The 21,926-nt window shown below is 40.0% G+C and overlaps 1 protein-coding gene across 3 annotated transcripts; it reads right to left on the reverse strand.

Moving 5' to 3' along the window:
- Positions 1-1,667: 1,667 nt before the first annotated feature.
- LOC308090442 (uncharacterized protein) lies at positions 1,668-21,487 on the reverse strand. 3 transcript variants are annotated; one of them, XM_080435631.1, is made up of 7 exons: positions 21,355-21,487; positions 17,960-18,119; positions 17,338-17,436; positions 15,973-16,071; positions 6,917-7,018; positions 6,294-6,572; positions 1,668-2,765 (listed from the first exon to the last, which is right to left on the reverse strand). In XM_080435631.1, the coding sequence occupies exons 2-7, from the start codon at positions 18,021-18,023 to the stop codon at positions 2,323-2,325; spliced, it is 1,086 nt and encodes a 361-aa protein (XP_080291757.1). In that variant the 5' UTR covers positions 18,024-18,119; positions 21,355-21,487; the 3' UTR covers positions 1,668-2,322. The 3 variants fall into 3 exon arrangements, with proteins under 3 accessions (XP_080291757.1, XP_080291755.1, XP_080291756.1); XM_080435629.1 differs by lacking the exons at positions 1,668-2,765; positions 6,294-6,572; positions 6,917-7,018 and adding exons at positions 11,549-13,888; positions 14,567-14,848; positions 15,432-15,524; XM_080435630.1 differs by lacking the exons at positions 1,668-2,765; positions 6,294-6,572; positions 6,917-7,018; positions 15,973-16,071 and adding exons at positions 11,549-13,888; positions 14,567-14,848.
- Positions 21,488-21,926: the final 439 nt, after the last annotated feature.

Genomic DNA, 21,926 nt, shown 5'->3' on the forward strand with positions numbered 1-21,926 from the left:
AACTTTTTGACGAGGGCGGAATAACTATGTACAACAAAAAAAATAAAAGAGGGGAGAAAAAAAAAATGTACAAGAACAGGGGGGGAGGCTAAAGTTGATTCTGAATTGTGCCTGCAGACTAAATTCTTCCACACATCCCAAATAGTAATGTTAAGAGATCATAGCTTATTATTTAACTTTCCTGATAATAATCCATTAGACTTATAGCGTAGTAATAAAACATCTTGCACGTGTGTGTGTGTGTGTGTGTGTGTGTGTGTGTTTGTGTGTGTGTGCGCGCGCGCGCGCACACGATATAGGGCTTTGCACAGGCTTTAATTTGCCCTCACATTACACGACTTAATAGTGATCATAGTCATTACATTAGGTGTAATTATTAGTCATAAATCATAAAAAAATACATCCCTCAGTTAACCAGCATATAATTAAAATAATTGAAATGGTTTGATTGATTGGTTGACATACTTGACAGACCTTAATGTCCACTCCATAGTATATCATGTACAGTATACATCTGCTGCTCTGCTCACACACCTTTATCTTACCCCAGGTACTATGTGTAAATATGTAGATCATTTGTTTGTCTTTGATTGATCTCTCTCCCCCCTTCTTCTTCTTCCCTTTCATATTTTCTATGGAAATAAAAACAACAGAACTTGCACACAATCTAATTTCACTCACTTTTTTATTTCTGTAGTGTAAACCTGTTATGTGACAATAAAGCTGATTCTTATTCAGATTCACATCACAATTTAATAATGTAATACAACATAATAATGATCATAGCTATTTCATTAATTGTACCAATTACTGTCATAATTAATAAACTGCATAATTGCAGCCTCCTGAAGGTGTTTCTTTAGGGTACCCCACAAATGCTGGTTTACATAATAAACAGGACACACTGTTTTCAACAGAACAGTTTCCAGACAGTTCTGAGTTTGGTTATAGGGCATAGCAGTACTAGTGACGGCCATTTGGTGGTGCCACAAATCAAAAGCCCATTAATTTTTCACGTAGATATTTCCGAAAATATTTATATTCATTATTTTAAGCCTGGAACCAAGCCATCCACGCTCCTGGTGAATAAAGACCATAACATATTTGTTTCTGTGTCAATTATTTTTTGAAAACCACAAAAAGGGGGTATTTATTCAATATAGTATGTAATATAATTATATATGTTTTGACACTGAATCAAATATGTTATGGTCATGATTCACCAATAGTGTAATAATTACTGGCAAAACTAATCAAAAATGCATGCAAAGTAGTTTATGGTCATGATTCACCAATAGTGTAATAATTACTGGCAAAATTAATCAAAAATGCATGCAAAGTAGTTTTCCCTCAGTTAACTGATTTAATACCTAAAATAATTCAAACAATACCCCATTAATTGGGCATGTAATAGAATACAGCAAAATTACATTAAAGGGGTAGTTCACCCCCAAAATAACTTTTTTTCTATTGATTACTCACCCCATGGAGCCTTGAATTCATGGATATTTTTTTGTTTTTGTCGCATTCCTTCCTTTATTATTTGATTATAATAAATTTAGCCCCATCGATTCCGGTAGGAGACACAAATGCATTTGTGTCTCCTACCGGAATCAAATTTTTTATTATTATTTATTATTAATTATTATAATCAAATTATTGGCTTAGGAATGTGACAAAAACAAAAAAATATCTATGAATTCAAGGCTCCATGGGGTGAGTAATCAATAGAAAAATAGTTATTTTGGGGGTGAACTACCCCTTTAAATCAAATGATTAAAACTAAGATTCTAGAAAAACAGTTCTACCTTCTACAATTGATATGGTTTAAAATAGTAATTTATATAGCTTTATATAGCTTGAGGAACCATTCAATGGAGTTCAATGGCCAGGTGGTGCCATCTTGGGAGGTTTTCAGCAATTTTTCTAAGAAGAAAAGAAGCTCGGAAATGTCTCCAAAAGGCAATTCAGGCATTTAGCAGACTCTCTTAATCCAGCTTTACGAGTACTAATGGAGGCCTCTGTTGACAAGAGCAGTATAAATCATTATATGTTTGTTTGTCTATCCAACTCCCTGCCAACATACAGCTGTTTAATTTGATCATTGAGCTAATTTATAGAGGACCGTAAAAAAATTCATCCTTGGTGTGAATGCACTCTTTTCAGAGCACTTAACTGACTGAAACTCCTTTCCAGTGTGGATACTCTGGTGTCTCTTCAGGTCTCCTGACTGACTGTAACTCTGTTCACAATGTTTTCAGTAATAATAATAATAATAATAAACTTTATTTGTATAGCACCTTTCATGACATGAAATGCAGCTCAAAGTGGTTTCCAGAGCAAGAATTTAGCGTGGGTAAGCTGGTGCTTCTTCAGGTGACCTGAGTGACTGAAACTCTTGTCACACTGTTTACAGTGGAAAGGTTTTTCTCCAGTGTGGACACGCAGGTGTGACTTAAGGTTATCTGACCGACAGAAACTCTTGTCACAAAAGTTACAGTGGAAAGGTTTTTCTCCAGTGTGGATAACCTGGTGTGTCTTAAGTTTACCTAACTGACTGAAACTCTTTTTACAATGTTTACAGTGGAAAGGTTTTTCTCCATCTGGTTGATTCAGGAAGTCTATGTAAGCCTTTAGTTCTTCTGGTTGAGTTAAAGCCTCGGTAAATTGTTGATGACTATAGGATCTTGGTTGATCAGCATCTCCTTGTTTCTGGCTGGTTGTAGAGCTGGTGATTTGAGTCTGCGAAGACTGGGACCTCACTTCTGAGTGAGTGAGTGAGTGAGTGAGTGAGTGAGTGAGTGAGTGAGTGAGTGAGTGAGTGAGTGAGTGAGTGAGTGAGTGAGTGAGTGAGAGAGAGAGAGAGAGAGAGAGAGAGAGAGAAACTGGTGAGTACAAATATAACTTCCATCATCAAACATTGTTTAGGAGCACTACGGCTTCCTTGTTAATATTTCTGATTTAATAGTTTTTTAATATTTTATTCCCCAATTTAGTCGTCAGAGAGAGAGAGAGAGAGAGAGAAAGAGAAAGAGAAAGAGAGAGAGAGGGGGGTTAGAAATGGTGAGTACAAATACATATAGCTTCCATTATCAAACAAGTCAATTGTTTAGGAGCACTACGGCTTCCTTGTTAATATTTCTGATTTAATAGTTTTTAAATCTTTTATTCCCCAATTTAGTCGTCATACCAACTCCCAGTTTTCCCACACATGTAGTTCCTGTAGGGCTGTCAGAACGAATTTCACTATTCGAAAAAAAATCGAATGTTATTTTTTTATTTTACTATTCGAATGTTAAAATTGGTATTCGAATATAGCTTTTATCATTTATAAATTTTTTTTTTAATACATTTTGTTTCTATAACATTTTATATAAAATGTATTTTATAAAAGAATCTAACGATGCGAAACAAGCCCGCTCCTTGCCTGCAGGCATGTAAAAAAGGTGCTCGTCAGGTCACGTGATATCAACAATACTGTTTGAGAGCCGGCACCTCGCGAGAGTGCAGTAGTTGTAAACATGGCGGAAGGCGGCGACGTCGTGGATGCACCAGAGATCACCACTCCTGATCATTTAAGGAGTGATGTGTGGAAAGTTTTTGGATTTCCATCCAAAAACGGAAAAATAACAAGAAAAGACATAGCAATCTGTAGAGTATGCAAGATCGAAATGAAGTATCACACCACTACAAGCAACCTGAGGAATCATGTCGCAATGTTGCACCCTGCTACATTTCTCCAGATGGCAGATGTGGATGAACCACATTTAAAACAGGCTAGGATCACCTCGTTTCTGCCCCCCTCCTCAACGCGAGGTTTACCTGCTGCTCGCCAGAAGGCGATTACAAAGAAATTGACCCAATTTATCTGCAAAGATATGAGGCCGATTAACCTCTCGCAGGGGGCTGGGTTCCAAGAGTTCATACGGGAGCTTGAGCCAAGGTACACAATTCCCTGCAACACTACAATCACTGACAGAGTTGTGAAGCTATACGATGTCACTAAAGACAAAGTCAGACAAATGGTTAATGGCGAAAAGATTGCCCTGACCACAGATGGGTGGACGTCACTAGCCACGGAAAGCTATGTGACACTCACTGCACATTTTATAAATGAGAAATGGGAGCTGAAAGATGTCATTCTCAAAACGGCGGAAGCCCAGACAAGCCACACAGCTGAGAATGTCGCAGGCTACATAGAAGGCATACTCGATGAGTACAACGTTAGTCGTGAGTCCGTTCTCTCCATCACCACGGACAACGCAACTAATTATATTAATGCGGTGGAGCAGCACCTCCATGCCACCAGCGTCCCGTGTATGGCTCACACAATTAACCTGGCTGTGAGGAAAGGTCTAGCAGTTCGAGCCATTCATACTCCGGTCAGCAGACTAAAGGCCACAGCACTGCATTTCAACAAGTCTCCAGCAGACACGTACCTCCTGGAGGCCAAGCAGACGGCACTTTCTGTCACACAAAATAAGCTAATCAACGACTGCGCTACTCGGTGGAATAGCACCTACGATATGGTGTGTCGGGCAGCTGAGCAACAAGCTCCCGTAGCAGCGGTAATCATGGAAAAGAAACTCGGTCATCTGGAGTTGAGCACCAATGAGTGGACGATTATGGAGAGGGTCAGAGAAGTGCTTAAGCCTTTCAAAGTGGCCACTGAGGCTTTATCAACCGACCGATTCCCAACAGCATCAGCCGTTCTTCCCCTTAAGTTTGTGCTTTTGTCGCAACTCCAGGCTTCCACCGACGACCCAGCAGCAGTCAATGAAATGAAAACAAAGATCTCAACTGACCTCAAGAAGAGATACAGTGAGGACAAAGCAGCTGCCTTCATGCTACTTAACGCCGCTAGCTACCTCGACCCGCGGTTCCACCGGCTGGTTCATTTGGATGACGGACAAAAACATAAAGTACGTGAGAAAATTAAAAGTGAACTGCAGTTGCTGTGGGTTGAAGAGGAGCGAGATGTGGTTGTGATTGCTGAGGACCCGGGGCAAGACGAGGAAGGAGCAGCCATGGCTACAGCAGGGACATCGCACCAGGGCAAGAAGACAGCCAAGAAAACAGCTCTTAGCGCCATGGGAGATCTGTTTGGGAATGTTTACAGTCAAGCCACAGATCCATCAGGTTTGTTTTTATTTTATTTTTGTAAATTATTTTGGTAAAATAAATAAAAGTAAGCACAGTATAACTTAAACCCAGGATATACACATTAAATCATAAAGTGTAACGAAACACTTCTTTTCAATGTGGTCCTACTATAGGTGCCACCGTAGACATACTACAACAAGAGATGGTGTCGTACGAGGGAGAGATTCCGCTACCGAGAGACGGCAAACCACTTGAGTGGTGGGGGGTGTCATGTTCCAAGTACCCCCACCTTGCCCAGCTGGCACGGCGCTATTTGTGCATCCCGGGTACTTCGGTTAGAGCAGAGAGGGTTTTCTCCACCGCCGGGATAATCGTAAATAAAAAACGCTCTGCATTAGATCCAGAAAATGTGGATCGCCTTGTGTTTTTGGCTAACAACCTTTAAGTCTCACCAATGTTGTTGTTTTGTTTTGTTTTTATTTGATGCTGCTGAACGCTGAGCACTTTATTATTTTCATATTATTTTATTCGTTTGGAACAGTGGTTTTGTTTGGTCAAAGTTGACAAGATAACTTAACAGATTTACACTACAGTTGCAATGTAGCTATGTTGGCTTATTTCACTTTCATTGCTGGACTTATTGGGACTGTTCAGTGTACATGAACACAATGTGTTCATGTCATGATAGGAGCCTATTCATTGTTTAAAAAAAAAAGAAGAGAGAGAAACTGGACTTGTCCTGCTGTTAAAGACTGTTCCTTCCTCGTTTCATATTGAGTCTACTGAGTGCACAAGTGAAGTGCATTAGATAGCAATCTGTGCTGTACTCAATAAAATACAACGTATCCAACGTTATACATTTTGTGTCTGCCTATCATTATTACATGCAAGCGACATCAGTGTTGTTGTGTTGAAAAAATAGCTTTGGCGTTTGGATGGGGCGCCGTCTAGTGGACATAACGTGCATGATTAACCACCTCGATGTTCGTTGTACTGTATAACCCTAACCCTAGAACCGAAATACATTTTTAGACGGGAATAAAGTACCCGAATCCGCCCGAAAAAAATTGCGCGCGCGCACGGGAACATGCATGCGAAATTAAAAATAATAAGGCTTTGAAATTCGAATGGCATTTTACAGTACAACTGACAGCCCTAAGTTCCTGTCCCTGTGTTTAACACGGACTGACCTCCACTGGTCTCCTCCCAATCATCACTGTCTTCAGTGACTTCAGTGTCAGAATCAAGCTCAACTTCAACTTCAGAGCAGTGTGAAGAGATGTCTTCATCAACTTCACTTTTCACTGCTAGTAATGTCAACATTGACCCATCAGGCTCCTCTGGTCTTTGAAGTATCTCCTCCTGTTCCTCTTTAATCTGTGGAGGCTCTGGTTCCTCCTGGAGCAGACTGGGGCTCCTCTCTTGTTCAGGAGAATCCTCCTCTTTACACACAACCATGTGCAGGGTGTCTAGGAGCAGAAAAATAACATGATAGTATAGCGATATTAAAACATAATACTTCACATGTGAGCTCTGATTTGGGAGTAAATTAGGCTGTAGGCCAAGCCGTATACAACAGGTCTGTCTGTCTGTCCAGTAGTCTGTCCAATCACAGCTCATGCCGCTTAGTGCATGACATTATGAAACAGATCCACCTCCAGAAGTGAAATGTAAACAGATTTTTATGATGTGGCTCTGAATGTCTGGACATTTTTGCTACAGTTACCATTGTTATTGTACACTGTAAATTTGATATTGTGACAGCCATACAAAACCGAACATATTAAAGAAAGAAAGAGCACATGAAACTTACTGAGGTGTGGATGGTCTTCAGGTTCCTCCTGTTTAATAGAAATGTCCCTGGCTGAGTCTGGAGAGTTCATCTTCACCTGCAGTCTGGACTCCACACACTGGTCTGAAATGAAGGAATTGAAAAGGGACTTTAATAATGGTAAACATGGTCACCTATTTTCAAACATTTTAGTACTTCTACTTTTGGTACTTTAAGTATATTTTGATGCCAATACCATTGTACTTTTGCTCATAACATTTTTGAACACAGGTCTTTTACTTGTACAGAGTATTTACACTGTATTTACACTGTGGTATAGTTAAGTAAAATATCTGAGTACTTCATTCTTCCACCACTGGTTTATGACCACATTTTATAGCGAGTAAGAGCAATTCGATTCATGTTACATCTAATGATGATTCATAAAGATGAGGTTCAGGTTACCCTCTTGCTACTGGTTGTGTAACGTGTTTATGATCACATTATCTAGCCAGTTAGAGCAATTAGATTCATGATCCATCTTAAATGGGTCAATAATAAGATATAACAAATGGGTGATACACAATATTGATTTGTTCATTTTAAAATGATAAATAGTAGCTCCAATCGGAACCTCTCCCTCCGCTGTATAGCTCCGAGATGAGGTTCCTCGTTTGTCGGTGCCGTTTTAGCAGGACATTTTCCATTTTCCATAAATATTTTCCACTTACATGTTTCTTACCCCTTTCTGCACATCGTATCCAAAAAGTAAGGGTTTTCTGAAATGCTCTCTGAAGTTCTAGCTGACAATACAATCTATCCAACGAGATGAAAAAAAGCGTTTAAATAGCTTCTCTCCTAAATGTTTTTATGACATACCCCGAAGTTGCTCCCGCAGAGTTAACATTAGATTCCCCTACTGGTCAAATGTTGAATTGCATCTTCTAATGCATAATATTATGGAACCGGCTGAGGAGAGAAGCGATTTAAACACTTTTTTCAACTCGTTGGATAGATTTTATTGCCAGCTAGAACTTAAAACACCTGAGAGCATTTCAGAAAACCTTTACTTTTTGGATACGATGTGCAGAAAGGGGTAAGAAACATGTGGAAAATGTGCGACAATGTCCTGCTAAAACGGCACCGGGCTACGTAGGACCTCATCTCGGAGCTACATAGCGGAGGGAGAGGTTCTAAATGGGGCTAGATAAATAGATGAAAGCCAACATGAATGAGTTGATCTTTACCTGCTGTGTTTCAGTGGTTGAGCTGCTAACAAACGTCCTCCTGCTGCTTAACGACGACACTGTTTAGAAACGACACGTTTTACTTTTCTTTGTATTTTACTTTTATATACATCCATGGTATTTTAAAGCGTCAACAACAGTCAGTCAACACACCATGTTGTTTTCACTACTGCATTGTGGGTATGTTCTTCTTCTGACGATCACTTTGTCGAGACGCCAAATCTATTGCTGCCCCCTACTGTTGGTCTCGGGTACTGTCCATTGTTTATATACAGTAACAGTACTATGTGACCTTCCAGACCTGTAGACAAGAGAACATCCATCTAGGAGTAAAGCAGTTCATCCAACCAATCAATTTAATTTATCATAAAAATACAATTAACTAATTAATGATCAATCCCTATTTTGGGCATGTCATTATTTGCATAAGAGCAAAACTTCCAAAGCTTAAATAATGGTGATAGCCAATCTACAAGCTCACGTGTCAAGATGTGACGCATTTTGAGCTTGTAGATCAGCTACTTTCAGTAGTCTTGCATGACACGTTTGTGCGTCAAAGTATAAAATAGGGCTAAAGTCATTGATTAGTTGATATATAGCCTATTTAAAACAATACATATAAAATATATTCTTGAGTTTTGGATTAATCAGGAAAGTAATCTATAGAATAATCGTGAAGAAGATCATGGATAGTTAAAGCCCTATATCTATCACAGCTTTCATCAGTGCACATTGATGCTGCACAGGTCTGATCACGTCTCATAGAAATGCAGGATACAACATATACAAACATACCATATTACATGATAAATATTTGTAAAAAAAATAGCATGTAAATATATCACTATTTATGATGATGATGCATTCAAACTGTATGGTATATTCAGACTGTGACACAGTAAGAACATCACAAGTTATTTTTTTTTGCAGAAATATTGTTTATATGAATCATTGCATGGAGAAGAGAATGATGGAATGCATGTTTCAGGCAGTTCAGAGTTTGGTTATTATTATACCAGAATGTTCTGGGAAACAGGAAAGCAGTTATGTAAGATTTAGAGTGAAATGGATGAATTGCATTGGGTCAGGCTGACCTAAAACGATCTTAACTAATCATGAGATTTCATATTATTGTGTGCCAAGATGTAGGGCCACAACAAGTTATAAAAGCAGACCCACAATCTTATTTTATCAGTCCTGTCTGCAGACATGGATCCATTGGTATATTAATACATGTATATACTTCTGAAGATGCATATACTTGCTCCTTCCTGTTTAGTTTAGTTTGTACTTGCTCTGTGTACCTTTCTTCGATATTCTTTCTCTATTTGAACTCTTCCTGTAACTCCAGATGTTGTATAATTGTAATTGTCCTTAACATCTGTAATCATGTGATGTAAACATGTGACACTAAAGTTGATTCTGAATTGTGCCTGGAGAATAAATTCTCCCAAACATCCTAAATATATTAATGTTAAGACATCATAGCTGATGTTTCACCTTTGTGTGTGTGTGTGTGTGTGTGTGTGTGTGTGTGTGTGTGTGTGTGTGTGTGTGTGTGTGTGTGTGTGTGTGTGTGTGTGTGTGTGTGTGCGCGCGCGCGTGTGCGTGTGTATGTGTATGTGTGCTACAATGCTTTGCATAGGCTTCAATGTAATACCACATAACACTCTAATATTAATGTAATACAACTTAATAGTGATCAGATCATAGCCATTCCATTAATTGTAAAACTGACTGTCATAATACATAAAAATACATACATTTTCTCCCCTCAGTTAACCAATATTTAATATTTATATAATAGTAAAATAACTGAAATCGTGCCTCCCATTGGGTGTAATGAAACACTGGCAGATTTATAGTTTATATTTATAGTTATTTATAGTGTAAGTGAATAACAACAATAATTTGCAATACAAGTCGAGTTATTATGAACGCGAGTCTGACATTAAGGTTTTTTCCCCCTACAAGTAGTTCTCTAATCTACTTGTCCCATCCAAATTCCTCCTGGCCCTGTCTAGGGGGTGCATTGTACATGAAGATTAAGGTGTGACAAGTTCAACCATATAGTCCTCAAAGGTTGCTTTACTAATCCACAGGTAGTTCCATGACGAAGGCAAAAGTCCAAGGCCAACCTGATGACAGGCGGTGGTCATGCCTTGTTCAACAGGCTGATGGTAGCCAAGTATAGGGTTAATAGTTAATATAAAGTTATAGTGGTTAAATACTACCTATTGACGTCTGATGTTTCTTATTGAAACATGTTGTATAAGCCAATTCACTGTTTTTGTTTGTTTGATTATTATTATTATTATGACGTGTTGCACCTGGGACTGGGTGGACAGATGTTTTTTACCAGCGCGACCCAAGAACAATGCCATGAGAAATTGTTTGTATGCACATGTGTGGATAAGTAAATATGCAAAATGAAATTCAAGCTGTGGACAATGGATTCTTTAGCCTGCGTACAAGACGTGTCTCAAGGTGCATAAGTGGGATTTATTGACTTGAGAAGGTTTGGATCAAACCAACAAAAAGCCACTACACATGTCTTGATTTGTGCAGATACAGTACATGTTTCTTATCATCAACCCACCTTTTAACTTCATTTAAATAATATGTCCCTGTAGTTGATAAGAGTATATACTAAATCTACTGTATAATACTGTACTGTACATGTAGCATACAGTACATACTGCACTTAGTGTACTCCATAGTATATACGTACTGTACAGACAGAGACACAGACGACTGCAATTCTATTTAGCATGTCACCACTTACAGTGAGTATATCAGTGGAGTGGCAAAAACGTGATGCAAAGCTGGCCTAATCCATGAAGCTAAAGGGTCAGTTTGGCCAGTCAAGAAAGCCGATGCCTACAACTCCCCGAAACACACAGAGAGTCGGTGCGTCCTCCACAAACCCACGGACAGACACAGACATCGGCCATTCGTCTGGCTAGAGTCCCACTCGGTACTCAGTACTACACGCTATGTTTGAAGTCAAACAGTCGGACGGTGCCTGAGTTATGCACCGGACAGATACACAACACACAGACACCCAGGTTTTGTGTAATTATATATACTAGACCCAGTGCCTGCTGGGATCGGCCTACTCAGGAACGGTGCAAGTAGGGAACGATACAAGTCGGGAATGCACGCCCCACCCGGTCATGTGTCCTGTATCCGTCTGTCCTTGTCCCTTTTATGAAGTCTGGGGAAACACTTTTAAAACATTAAGTTGTGTGGACATACATACTTTTTTTTTAAAGCAATAAGAATTGTTAACAAAGTTGTTTACTAGTATGAGCCAACCAACACATTATTAATACATTCTGGGAGGTCCCACAGGCTACATTTGGTTACCAAAATGCATGACCAGAGTGAATTACATGGTCCAGAAACAACAGAGTAAATAGTGGGTTCCAATACATTTTCCATTTTTAAATTCCACACTTTCCTGACTCAAATTTCCAGAATTCTGGAAAGCTACATGTAAATGCTCATTACGTAATGGTTTAAAAATACAACTGTATGTTACATTCTAACTAGCCCTGAAACATGACTGTCATATCATGACATCATATCGTTTATCATATCATGATAGTCCATAATGTATTCATCTATTGCAGTGGTTCTCAAACTATGGGTCGCCAACACCAACCGAGAACAAGCAGTAGCACACGAAAACACACACAAGCCCTTGCAGAAGCTGAGGCACACAAACTGATTTAGCTCACTGTTCATAATCAATTTACTTAGGAATGATGTTCAATATGAGCGGATGGCTTAAAAGAGCCATTGTGGATGTTTTTGTTACTCCGAGAGGGTACACATACATGGACCACGGGTCCACTTGGTTCTAACTGTACCCTCACGGAGTTAAATTTAGATCGCAATGTAATGTTACCGTGCGGGGAGATCATGCTCACGGACAGACAATCAGACCAGTTACCGACAGCTGCCGCGATGGAGAAAAACGCCACGGTCGGTGGCCAAAGATAAAATCGAGAGGTGGATCGAGAAAGTCTGGTGGTTCTAGCAACATTTTTGGGTAAATGCTTTAGTTTACAAATGTGTGTACAGAACCACCTCCATAGCTTTAATTGATATCGTAGCATGTTAGTGGGGGGGGGGGGGGGGCGTTCTCTGGTGTGGACACGCTGGTGTGTGCAAGCACTAATGCTGCTTGCAATCCTTGTAAACTTTAACCTCCCCACCGCATCTGTATGACACATCTGGTCATCCCGGCACCCTAGACAAGATCACCAACCGGTGCAGTTTTTTTTTGTTACTGACGTCTGTACATTAAACCGCTCCTCACACAGACTATGCAGCGCGGCACTTCATTGTTTGATGTTACACATTTTGCGTAGAGTGAGACATTTTATGAACAGAATCAATAGCCAAAAACGATACATAGTGAAGCATTTTCCAAATTCCAAACCTTTCCCACATCCTCTTTCTAGAGAAACTGACTCACTGACACTCTTGTCACAATGTTTTCAGTGGAAAGGCTTTTCTTCAGCGTGGACACGCTGGTGTCTCTTCAGGTCACATGCATAGCCGTAACTCTTGTCGCAACGTTTACATTCGTAAGGTTTTTTTTTGGTCTGGACAGGTTTTTCTCTGGTGTGGACACACAGGTGTCTACTCAGATTACTTGAATGCGAGAAACCTTTCCCGCAATAATCACAATGGAAAGGTCTTTCTCCAGTGTGGACACGCAGGTGTCCCTTCAAATTAGTTGAACACAAGAAATCTTTGTTACAGTATTCACAGCGGAAAGGTCTTTCTCCAGTGTGGACACGCAGGTGTGTTGTCAGGTCACATGAACGAGAGAAACTTTTGTCACAGTGTTTACAGTTGAAAGGTTTTTCTCCAGTGTGGATACGCTGATGTTTCCTCAAGTTACTGGAGCTACTGAAACTCTTGTCACAATATTTACAATGAAAACGTTTTCCTTCAGTGTGGGTAAGCTGATGTCTCTTAAGGCTACCTGACGCAACAAAACTCTTGTCACAATGTTTACAGTGGAACGTTTTTTTTGCAGTGTGGATAGGCTGATGTCTCTTTAGGCTACCTGAGGTACTGAAACTCTTATCACAATGTTTACAATGGAAAGGTTTTTCTGCAGTGTGGATACGCTGGTGTCTATCTAGGGTACCTGAGTTATTGAAACTCTTGTTACAATATTTACAGTGGAAAGGTTTTTCTCCAGTGTGGACATTCAGGTGCGTCTTCAGGTGACATAAATGAGAGAAACTTTTGTCACAGTGTTTACAGTGGAAAGGTTTTTCTCTGGTGTGGACACGCTGGTGTGTCTTCAGGTAACATGAATGAGAGAAACTTTTGTCACAGTGTTTACAGTGGAAAGGTTTTTCTCCAGTGTGGACAGTACGCTGGTGTTTGCTCAGGTTACTGGAGTAACTGAAACTCTTGTCACAAGTTTTACAATGAAAACGTTTTTCTTCAGTGTGAGTAAGCTGGTGAGACTTCAGGTGACCTGACTCATTGAAACTCATTTTACAATGTTTACAGTGGAACTTTTTTCCTCCAGTGTGGATACGCTGGTGTCTCTTGAGGTTACCCGAGAAATTGAAACTCTTGTTACAGAGTTTACAATGGAACGTTTTTTCTCTTCGTTGCAAGAGGTCATTGTGGCTCCTCTTGATGTGTTTATGGAGGAGGACCTGAGACGTGAAGGTGGATGGACACTCAGAACAAGAGAAGGCCTGAGTCTGGGAAGAGTGGGACATCACCCCTGAGAGAGAGAGAGAGAGACAGAGACAGAGACAGAGACAGAGACAGACACAGACAGATTCCAAATGGTTAGTAAAAATACAACATGAAGATTTCCGCCTCCGTCCACTTCCTGTTTTACCTTTTCATTAAGACGGCTCTATCTTGAGTTGACTTTTTTTCTCCCTGCATTTCGCGAGACATCCTATTTTCAACATGCTGCTGCAAGAGAAGGGGCTGTCCCGGGTTGGAACATTTTTCTCTGGGCGACGCACACACATTCCGTGTGTGTTTACAAACAGTCGGACAAGCGATCATAAGGGATAAACATTTTCTGTGGCCAGTTGAAAAGGTAAGAAAAGCGTGCATCTTTGGCGAGAAATGGTATATTCACATGCTGCTAAAAGAGAAGGTTGGAGAAAAAAAAATTGCTCTGGGCGACGCTCACGGATACCGTGTGTTTACAAACGATCGGACAAGCAAACATAATGAATATACATTTTCTGTGACCAGTGAAAGGTAAAAAAAAGACAAAAATTGCTGGCAGTGGTCAAACGCAGCCAGAAATAACCCTGGCAGTGAATGAGTTAATATTTATGTTTTTATTTCATTTCCTCTTTTTTCTCCCCATTTAGTCATCATGCAAACTGCCAGTTTTCCCCACACATTATCCCTGTCCTTGTGTTTAAAGCTGACTAACCTCCACTGGTCTCCTCCCAATCATCACTGTCTTCAGTGACTTCAGTGTCAGAGTCAGGTTCAACTTCAGAGCAGTTTGAAGAGACGTCTTTATCATCATCTTCCTCTTCATGTTTCACTGCTAGTAATGTCAACATTGACCCATCAGGCTGCTCTGGTCTTTGAAGTATCTCCTCTTGTTCCTCTTTAATCCGTGGAGGCTCTGGTTCCTCCTGGAGCAGACTGGGGCTCCTCTCCTGTTTAGTGGGAACCTCTTCTTTACACACAACCATGTGCAGGATGTCTAGGAGCAGAAAGAAAACATGATATTGAATACTGGATTCCGAAAATGTTAATACATTTGTGTAAAAAAATCTAAAAATCAACCAACTTAGATTGACCAGAGTTACTAAATACGGGTTATTACAGGTGTTTCTGGAAACTGAAGTGCTGAAAGTAATCAGGTTTTAATGTTTTAGTTTATCTAAATACATATTTTGAAAAGTAACCTGAATTGATATATTTAGTTACCTTACTCAAGAGAATAATGGTGTTAGAGAAGAGCAAATAAAACACAATACTTCACACATGAGCTCTGATTTGGGAGTAAATAAGGCTGTAGGCCAAGCCGTAGGCCAAGCCGTACAGAACAGGATTTGTCTGTATGTATGAACAGTGTGTCACCTTCAAAGTAGTTCTAGTAGGTCTTGGTCTTGTTTAAAATCTATGTCAACAGATTTTTATGATGTGGCTCTGTATGTCTAGACATGTGTTTTTTGTTTTTACCATTGTTATTGTATAGTGTAAATTAGATATTGTGACAGCCCTACAGGACAGAAAATATGAAAAGAAATATATGAAAGAAAGAATGACCACATGAAACTTACTGAGTGGATGGTCTTCAGGTTCATCCTGCTTAATAGACATGGCCCTGGCTGGAGAGTTCAACTTCACCTGCAGTCTGGACTCCACACACTGGTCTGAAATGAAGGAATTGAAAAAGGACTTTAATAACTGGAGACCTAGTGGACTCAAGAATAACAATATTTAAAGAAGTTAAAGGAAATTGACCTAAACCCAACTGGGTTTTTATTGTGGGCGCAAGACGCAAATGTTCTCGCCAAATCTGGCCATGGCGGGACGTTTGGTCCAATGCATTTCAATGGAAATGCACGCGGCCAACCCTTCTTTTCCACGTGCGTGACAGGAGCAAACAGGATTTGTCTGTATGTATGAACAGTGTGTCACCTCCAAAGTAGTTGGTCGTAGTTTAAAATCTATGTCAACAGATTTGTATGATGTGGCTCTGTATGTCTAGACATTTCTGCTGGTATTTTTTACCATTGTTATTGTATATTGTGAATTTGATATTGTGACAGTCCTACAGGAGAGAAAATATGAAAGAAAGAATGAGCACATAAAACTTACTAAGTGGATGGTCTTCAGGTTCCTCCTGTTTAATAGAGATAGCCCTGGCTGAGTCTGGAGAGTTCATCTTCACCTGCAGTCTGGACTCCACACACTGGTCTGAAATGAAGGAATTGAAAAGGGACATTAATAACTGGAGACCTAGTGGTCTCAAAAATAACAACAGTATTTGAAGAAGGTAAAGGAAATTGACCTAAGCCCAACTGGGTGCAAAGATTATGGGATGTATTAGGGAAAAAAAACACGCTTAATCCAAGATTACACATGGAAAATGTGTCCAAAGATGGACTCTTTTGATACAAATAATGGTCTAAAGCATGGGTTTTCAACTGCTTATGAACCAGGGACCACCACCCTGACTGAGAATCAACCTGGTTACCACTGTTGTGTTGGGAGGGGGGATATGGCCGTGGTGTGAGGGAAAAAGCTTGAAATTAAATAATGAGTGTTAAGGCCTTAATTTAATTTGTTAATTCGAGGTGAATTAAATCAAGCCCTTAACAGTCATTATTTAACTGAGATATGCTAGTGGTCCAGAGCTCAGAAAAGATTGAGAACCACTGATCCATTCCTTTCCCATGGTTACCCCTATTCTGTTCTCTTAACCTTCCATATTAAACTCATGTTAACTGATTCATTGCAACATATGTATGAGCAAGCACATGCAATTGATATGGGCACATTTCCTACTGATGATGACTCAGCCAGGTAAACCGGTATGGGTACAGTTTCCCTTGAAATTCGAACTCACATTTCTGTGGAAGTTCTTGACATCCGACTTCCAAGTAACTGACAACATTGATGCGTCATCATACATCATATGTTTCTCAACTAGTGGTCGATAACATAACATATAATACAAATATTCACTTTCCTACATTACTAAATGCATGGTCAGGGACCACATGCATCTCTCTCTCTCTCTCTCTCTCTCTCTCTCTCTCTCTCTCTCTCTCTCTCTCTCTCTCTCTCTCTCTCTCTCTCTCTCTCTCTCTCTCTCTCTCTCTCTCTCTCTCTCTCTCTCTCTCTCTCTCTCTCTCTCTCTCTCTCTCTCTCTCTCTCTCTCTCTCTCTCTCTCTCTCTCTCATACTTCACACGTGAGCTCTGATTCGGGAGTACATTAGGCTGTAGGCCAAGCCGTACAGAACAGGATTTGTCTGTATGTATGAACAGTGTGTCACCTCCAAAGTAGTTGGTCGTAGTTTAAAATCTATGTAAAGAGATGTGTATGCAGTGGCTCTGTATGTCTAGACATTTGTGCTGGTATATTTTTTTTACCATTGTTATTGTATAGTGTAAATTTGATATTGTGACAGCCCTACAGGAGAGAAAATATGAAAGAAAAAATGAGCACATGAAACTTACTGAGTGGATGGTCTTCAGGTTCCTCCTGTTTAATAGACATGGCCCTGGCTGAGTCTGGAGAGTTCATCTTCACCTGCAGTCTGGACTCCACACACTGGTCTGAAATGAAGCAATTGAATAATGACTTATCATAACTTCTGACTGTACTACATGTACTATAGTAACAATCGTGTTAATAAAGTAATCAATCAATCAATCAATACAACTCTTCATTATTTAATTAGCTGTAACTTCACTTTCTTCGTTCTAAAATAATAACAGAGGAAAAGAGATTATATCTTTGTTATAAGAAAGTTACTGTAGGTTTAACTACCTGTAAATAAAACAGTACATACCTATCCTGTACAACTTTACTACAGGTTGTAAATGAAACAGTACATACCTATCCTGTACAACTTTACTACAGGTTGTAAATGAAACAGTACATACCTATCCTGTACAACTTTACTAGAGGTTGTTAATAAAATACTACATACCTATCCTGTACAACTTTACTACAGGTTGTAAATGAAACAGTACATAACTATCCTGTACAACTTTACTAGAGGTTGTTAATAAAATACTACATACCTATCCTGACCTGTACAACTTTACTACAGGTTGTAAATGAAACAGTACATACCTATCCTGTACAACTTTACTACAGGTTGCAGCTTTGCATCAAACAGTCCATGTTTCTGGTCCATCTCTCGCTGTTCCTCTGACCATGTTAATGATCTTTTGGGGAGGCCATCTCTCTTGAAAACGTAGATCTCTGCCTGTGGTGCTCTGAGGAAACTGGTCTGAAATGAACGAATTGAAAAGGGACTTTAACAACTGGAGACCTGGTCTATGCAGGACCACTAGGTCTCCAGTGGTTCAAGGTTCATGGTTCAAGGTTGTACTTTATTGTTACATCTTGTGTATAGCTCCAATCGGAACCTCTCCCTCCGCAGAGTAAAACGTATTTTGGTTTGGCTTCCTTCAGACAATGCAGCAGCATAGGTAATAACAACAATAGAATAATGATAGAAAAACGTTAAAAGATTTAAAGAAAAGAGAGTGCAAAAAGAGTCTTCACACCTAATGACAAAAGAAGCCAACAGTTGTCCAAGTGCCCACATGTCCGTGGTGCCCAGATGTCTCCACCCTAAGTGCCCACTCGTTTAGGTGCCCATATGTCCCTAGTGCCCAGATGGTTTTGCTGCCCAGTTATCCCTATAGTGCCCAGATGGTGTTGGTGCCCAGTTATCCCTAATGCCCAGGTGGTTTTGGTGCCCACCTGTCTGGTTACCAACACAACAATGATTTGTTCATTTTAAAATGATAATTGGATGAAACGCAACATGAATGAGTTGATCTTTACCTGCTGTGTTTCAGTGGTTGAGCTGCTAACAATCGTCCTCCTCCTGCTGCTTAACGACGTTTTTAAACTACAGATTTGTGTTTCTTAGCTTTTGTCAACAGTCACGTAAAACGCCACGTTGTTTAATGATAAGACCATAGAGGTATAATATAACGGATAAGACTCCTCAGGTTTACTTCCTGCATTGTGCGTGAAAGCTGTGTTCCGTGAGCAACGATAACGGAGCAAAGATAAGACTTCCGGTGGACGATCTCTTCAGAATAAGAGTACCCTCTAGAGCAAAAAGGAGCCATTGAAAAACGGTTAATTTGCACATTCAAACTATAAATTAAGCATTTAAACGACACATTATGTTTCTATACAACACATATTATGTTTCTGTGTAACAAAAAGGGATTTAAAACATTAATAATTTATCTAAATGGATAAATGCTGTTCAAAGGAGTGCATAGCCTATACAAATTGAACAATGGACAGGAGACGGCTCCGCGAGGCAACACTTTGGACATACGCACGCGTTCAGGGAGACCTCCTCTACAACACCACACTCTCCGCTAAGCCGGACGGGGCTCAAACAAAAAGTGGCGGGCCGTCCAGTGAGGTCAGAGGTCAGAAAAGTGCCACTTTCAGACAATAGTGGACGCTGGACAGGAGACGGCTCAGCGAGGCAACACTTTGGACATACGCATGCATTCAGGGAGACCTCCTCTACAACACCACACTCTCCGCTAAGCCGGACAGGTGTGAAATAAAAAGTGGCCGTCCAGTGAGGTCAGAGGTCAGAAAAGTGCCACTTTGAGACAATAGTGGACGCTGGACAGGAGACGGCTCAGCGAGGCAACACTTTGGACATACGCATGCATTCAGGGAGACCTCCTCTACAACCATCTACAACCGGAAGCAGCAACACAGCTTCTAAAGAATTATTTTTATTATTCTTATTCTTATTAGTCTATTATTTCAATATTAGAGTGAATGTGAACACAGCTTCTGAACCAGTCTTTAGCTCCATGGTCACTGAACTAAATACTGGACCTGATCGTCACAAGCCACACAATATTCCCAAGATTTTCATACAATTATTTTGTATTCAGAGACAAATCAAGAGAAAATCTACTTTATTATTGACCTTTCTCTGTCCCAGCAACACACTCTCGCGGGATCTAGCACCAGTAAACATAGGACGTGCGCGAGATTTGCCGTCGCTCGAGTCTGATGTTGAGAGAGAGAGAGAGAGAGAGAGAGAGAGAGAGAGAAGAGAGAGAGAGAGTTAATAATTTTGTTAGATGTGTTTTTTAAATAATTAAAAAAGCATTTCACCCACTCTTCATACATGGTGTAAACGTGTAATTAGATAGTAATTACTATTAGATAGTACACAGAAATAGATTTAACTGGAGAAAACCTTTTGTCAATGCTAAGAGCATAAAAGTTGGTTTGGGGGTAAAACTGACATTTTGCAGACCCTGAACGAGACATGGCAATTATTTTCAATGCCATTCATTACCTGGATGGTCATTCTAGGCCTGGCACACTACTACAACATAACGAATGTTTAGATGGTAAGGATTCAATGTCTGGTGCATGAAGACATGAAGCTCTAAGTCTAAATTCACTTGACAATCAAATTAACATGACAGTGGACAGAGTACAAATCCTGCTCATGTACAAGCTGCACTTGCACCTCATTGCTTATTATGGAGATTAGCCACCGTTATAAAACTGATTTAACTAGATGATACTGTTGGCTGCTGCAAGGAAATGGTTGTTTACTGTATATAACATAGTGACCACCAGACGACTAGGTTTGGCACTAGATTTCAAGCTGTGTGTCCCGAGTCCCGAAAAATATCCCTAAAACACTAATAGACCGGGAACCCACTAGAGGGGGCTGTTTACCTTACCATTGAAGGCCCGGCTAGCTCAGTCGGTAGAGCATGAGACTCTTAATCTCAGGATCGTGGGTTCGAGCCCCACGTTGGGCGCAACATTTATGTTTAAAAGGCCTGGATGAATAAATAAGCGAAAATAAATAGATGAACGTGCTGTGTACGTATTTCTAAAGAACTGTCTACTCTTAATTGGAATACAATATCATTGTTATTGGGGTAATTGTGGTCTTGTAAGCCAGTTTCTAAGATGCGATACATTACTGTATTCTCTTCAAGTGTACTGTACATACAATTCTAAAGTCTTTAATTATATATATTTTTTATTTTGACACTTTCTTTGGAAATGTAAACGTATGTTTTCCCATACCAATAAAGTGCCGCTGCAATATAAATCATTTGCTCCTCTGTATTTATTGACCCATCATTATCTGCACAGTACGAAACTATTTAACAGCCCACAAAAGGTCTATGTGTTGGCCGGGAATCGAACCCGGGTCAACTGCTTGGAAGGCAGCTATGCTCACCACTTTACCACCAACGCTCACATGCACTACACTTTTACACTGAGAAAAAGCCCAAACAATAATCTGAAATGAAATGCGCTCCATGACAAAGGAAAGGTAAAGACAGTTGTTCTTGATTCATCAATAATATCCACTAATGTGGTTCTTCTGTTGCGGTAAAGCACAATTAGTAAGTTAAGAGCTAGGAGCAATTGTGTTCCATTTGAAATTAAGGGTCAAAGATAAATGAAACGTTTATTTGTTCATCTTAACTTACCTGCTGTGTTTCAGTGGTTGATATCAAACGTCCTCCTAATACTTAAAGACGACACTGTTTTGAAACATCATGTTTGTTTTACCAGCAGCAGTCAGTCAAATACACAGTTTAGGGACTATTTATTTTTAAAACACAACAGCTGTGTGTTTCAGTTTTTCTCTCCTACATTAAGTTCAGAACAACAAACACAACACTGCATTGTGGGTATGTTCCTCTTCTTCTGAGTTTTCTGGCAGACTAGACGCAAGGCTGACGTATTGCTGTCCCCCACTGTTGATCTTGGGTAGTGCCCATTGTGTATCTACAAGGTAACCAGAGGAGTGGGCACATTCACTCACTTCTTTCTTTCTTTCTTCCTTTGCAGACTGGGCACCTTTTTGGGGAGAAGACCTGAGGTGGATTTTGGGGAGGAAGACTGGGCACCTCTCTATTAACAAGCTGTACGACGGACCAAGCCAAAAGCCCATTGGTGTAGTTGGACCCATGGACAGTCACAGTCCTGAATTGTAAAAAAAAAAAAAAGTCAGCCCAAATCATGTAGCATAACCAAGGACACACTGGTGTACAACTCT

The sequence above is a fragment of the Gymnoscopelus braueri genome (genome assembly GCF_963280865.1).
Source record: "Gymnoscopelus braueri genome assembly, chromosome: 8".
NCBI lineage: Eukaryota > Metazoa > Chordata > Actinopteri > Myctophiformes > Myctophidae > Gymnoscopelus > Gymnoscopelus braueri.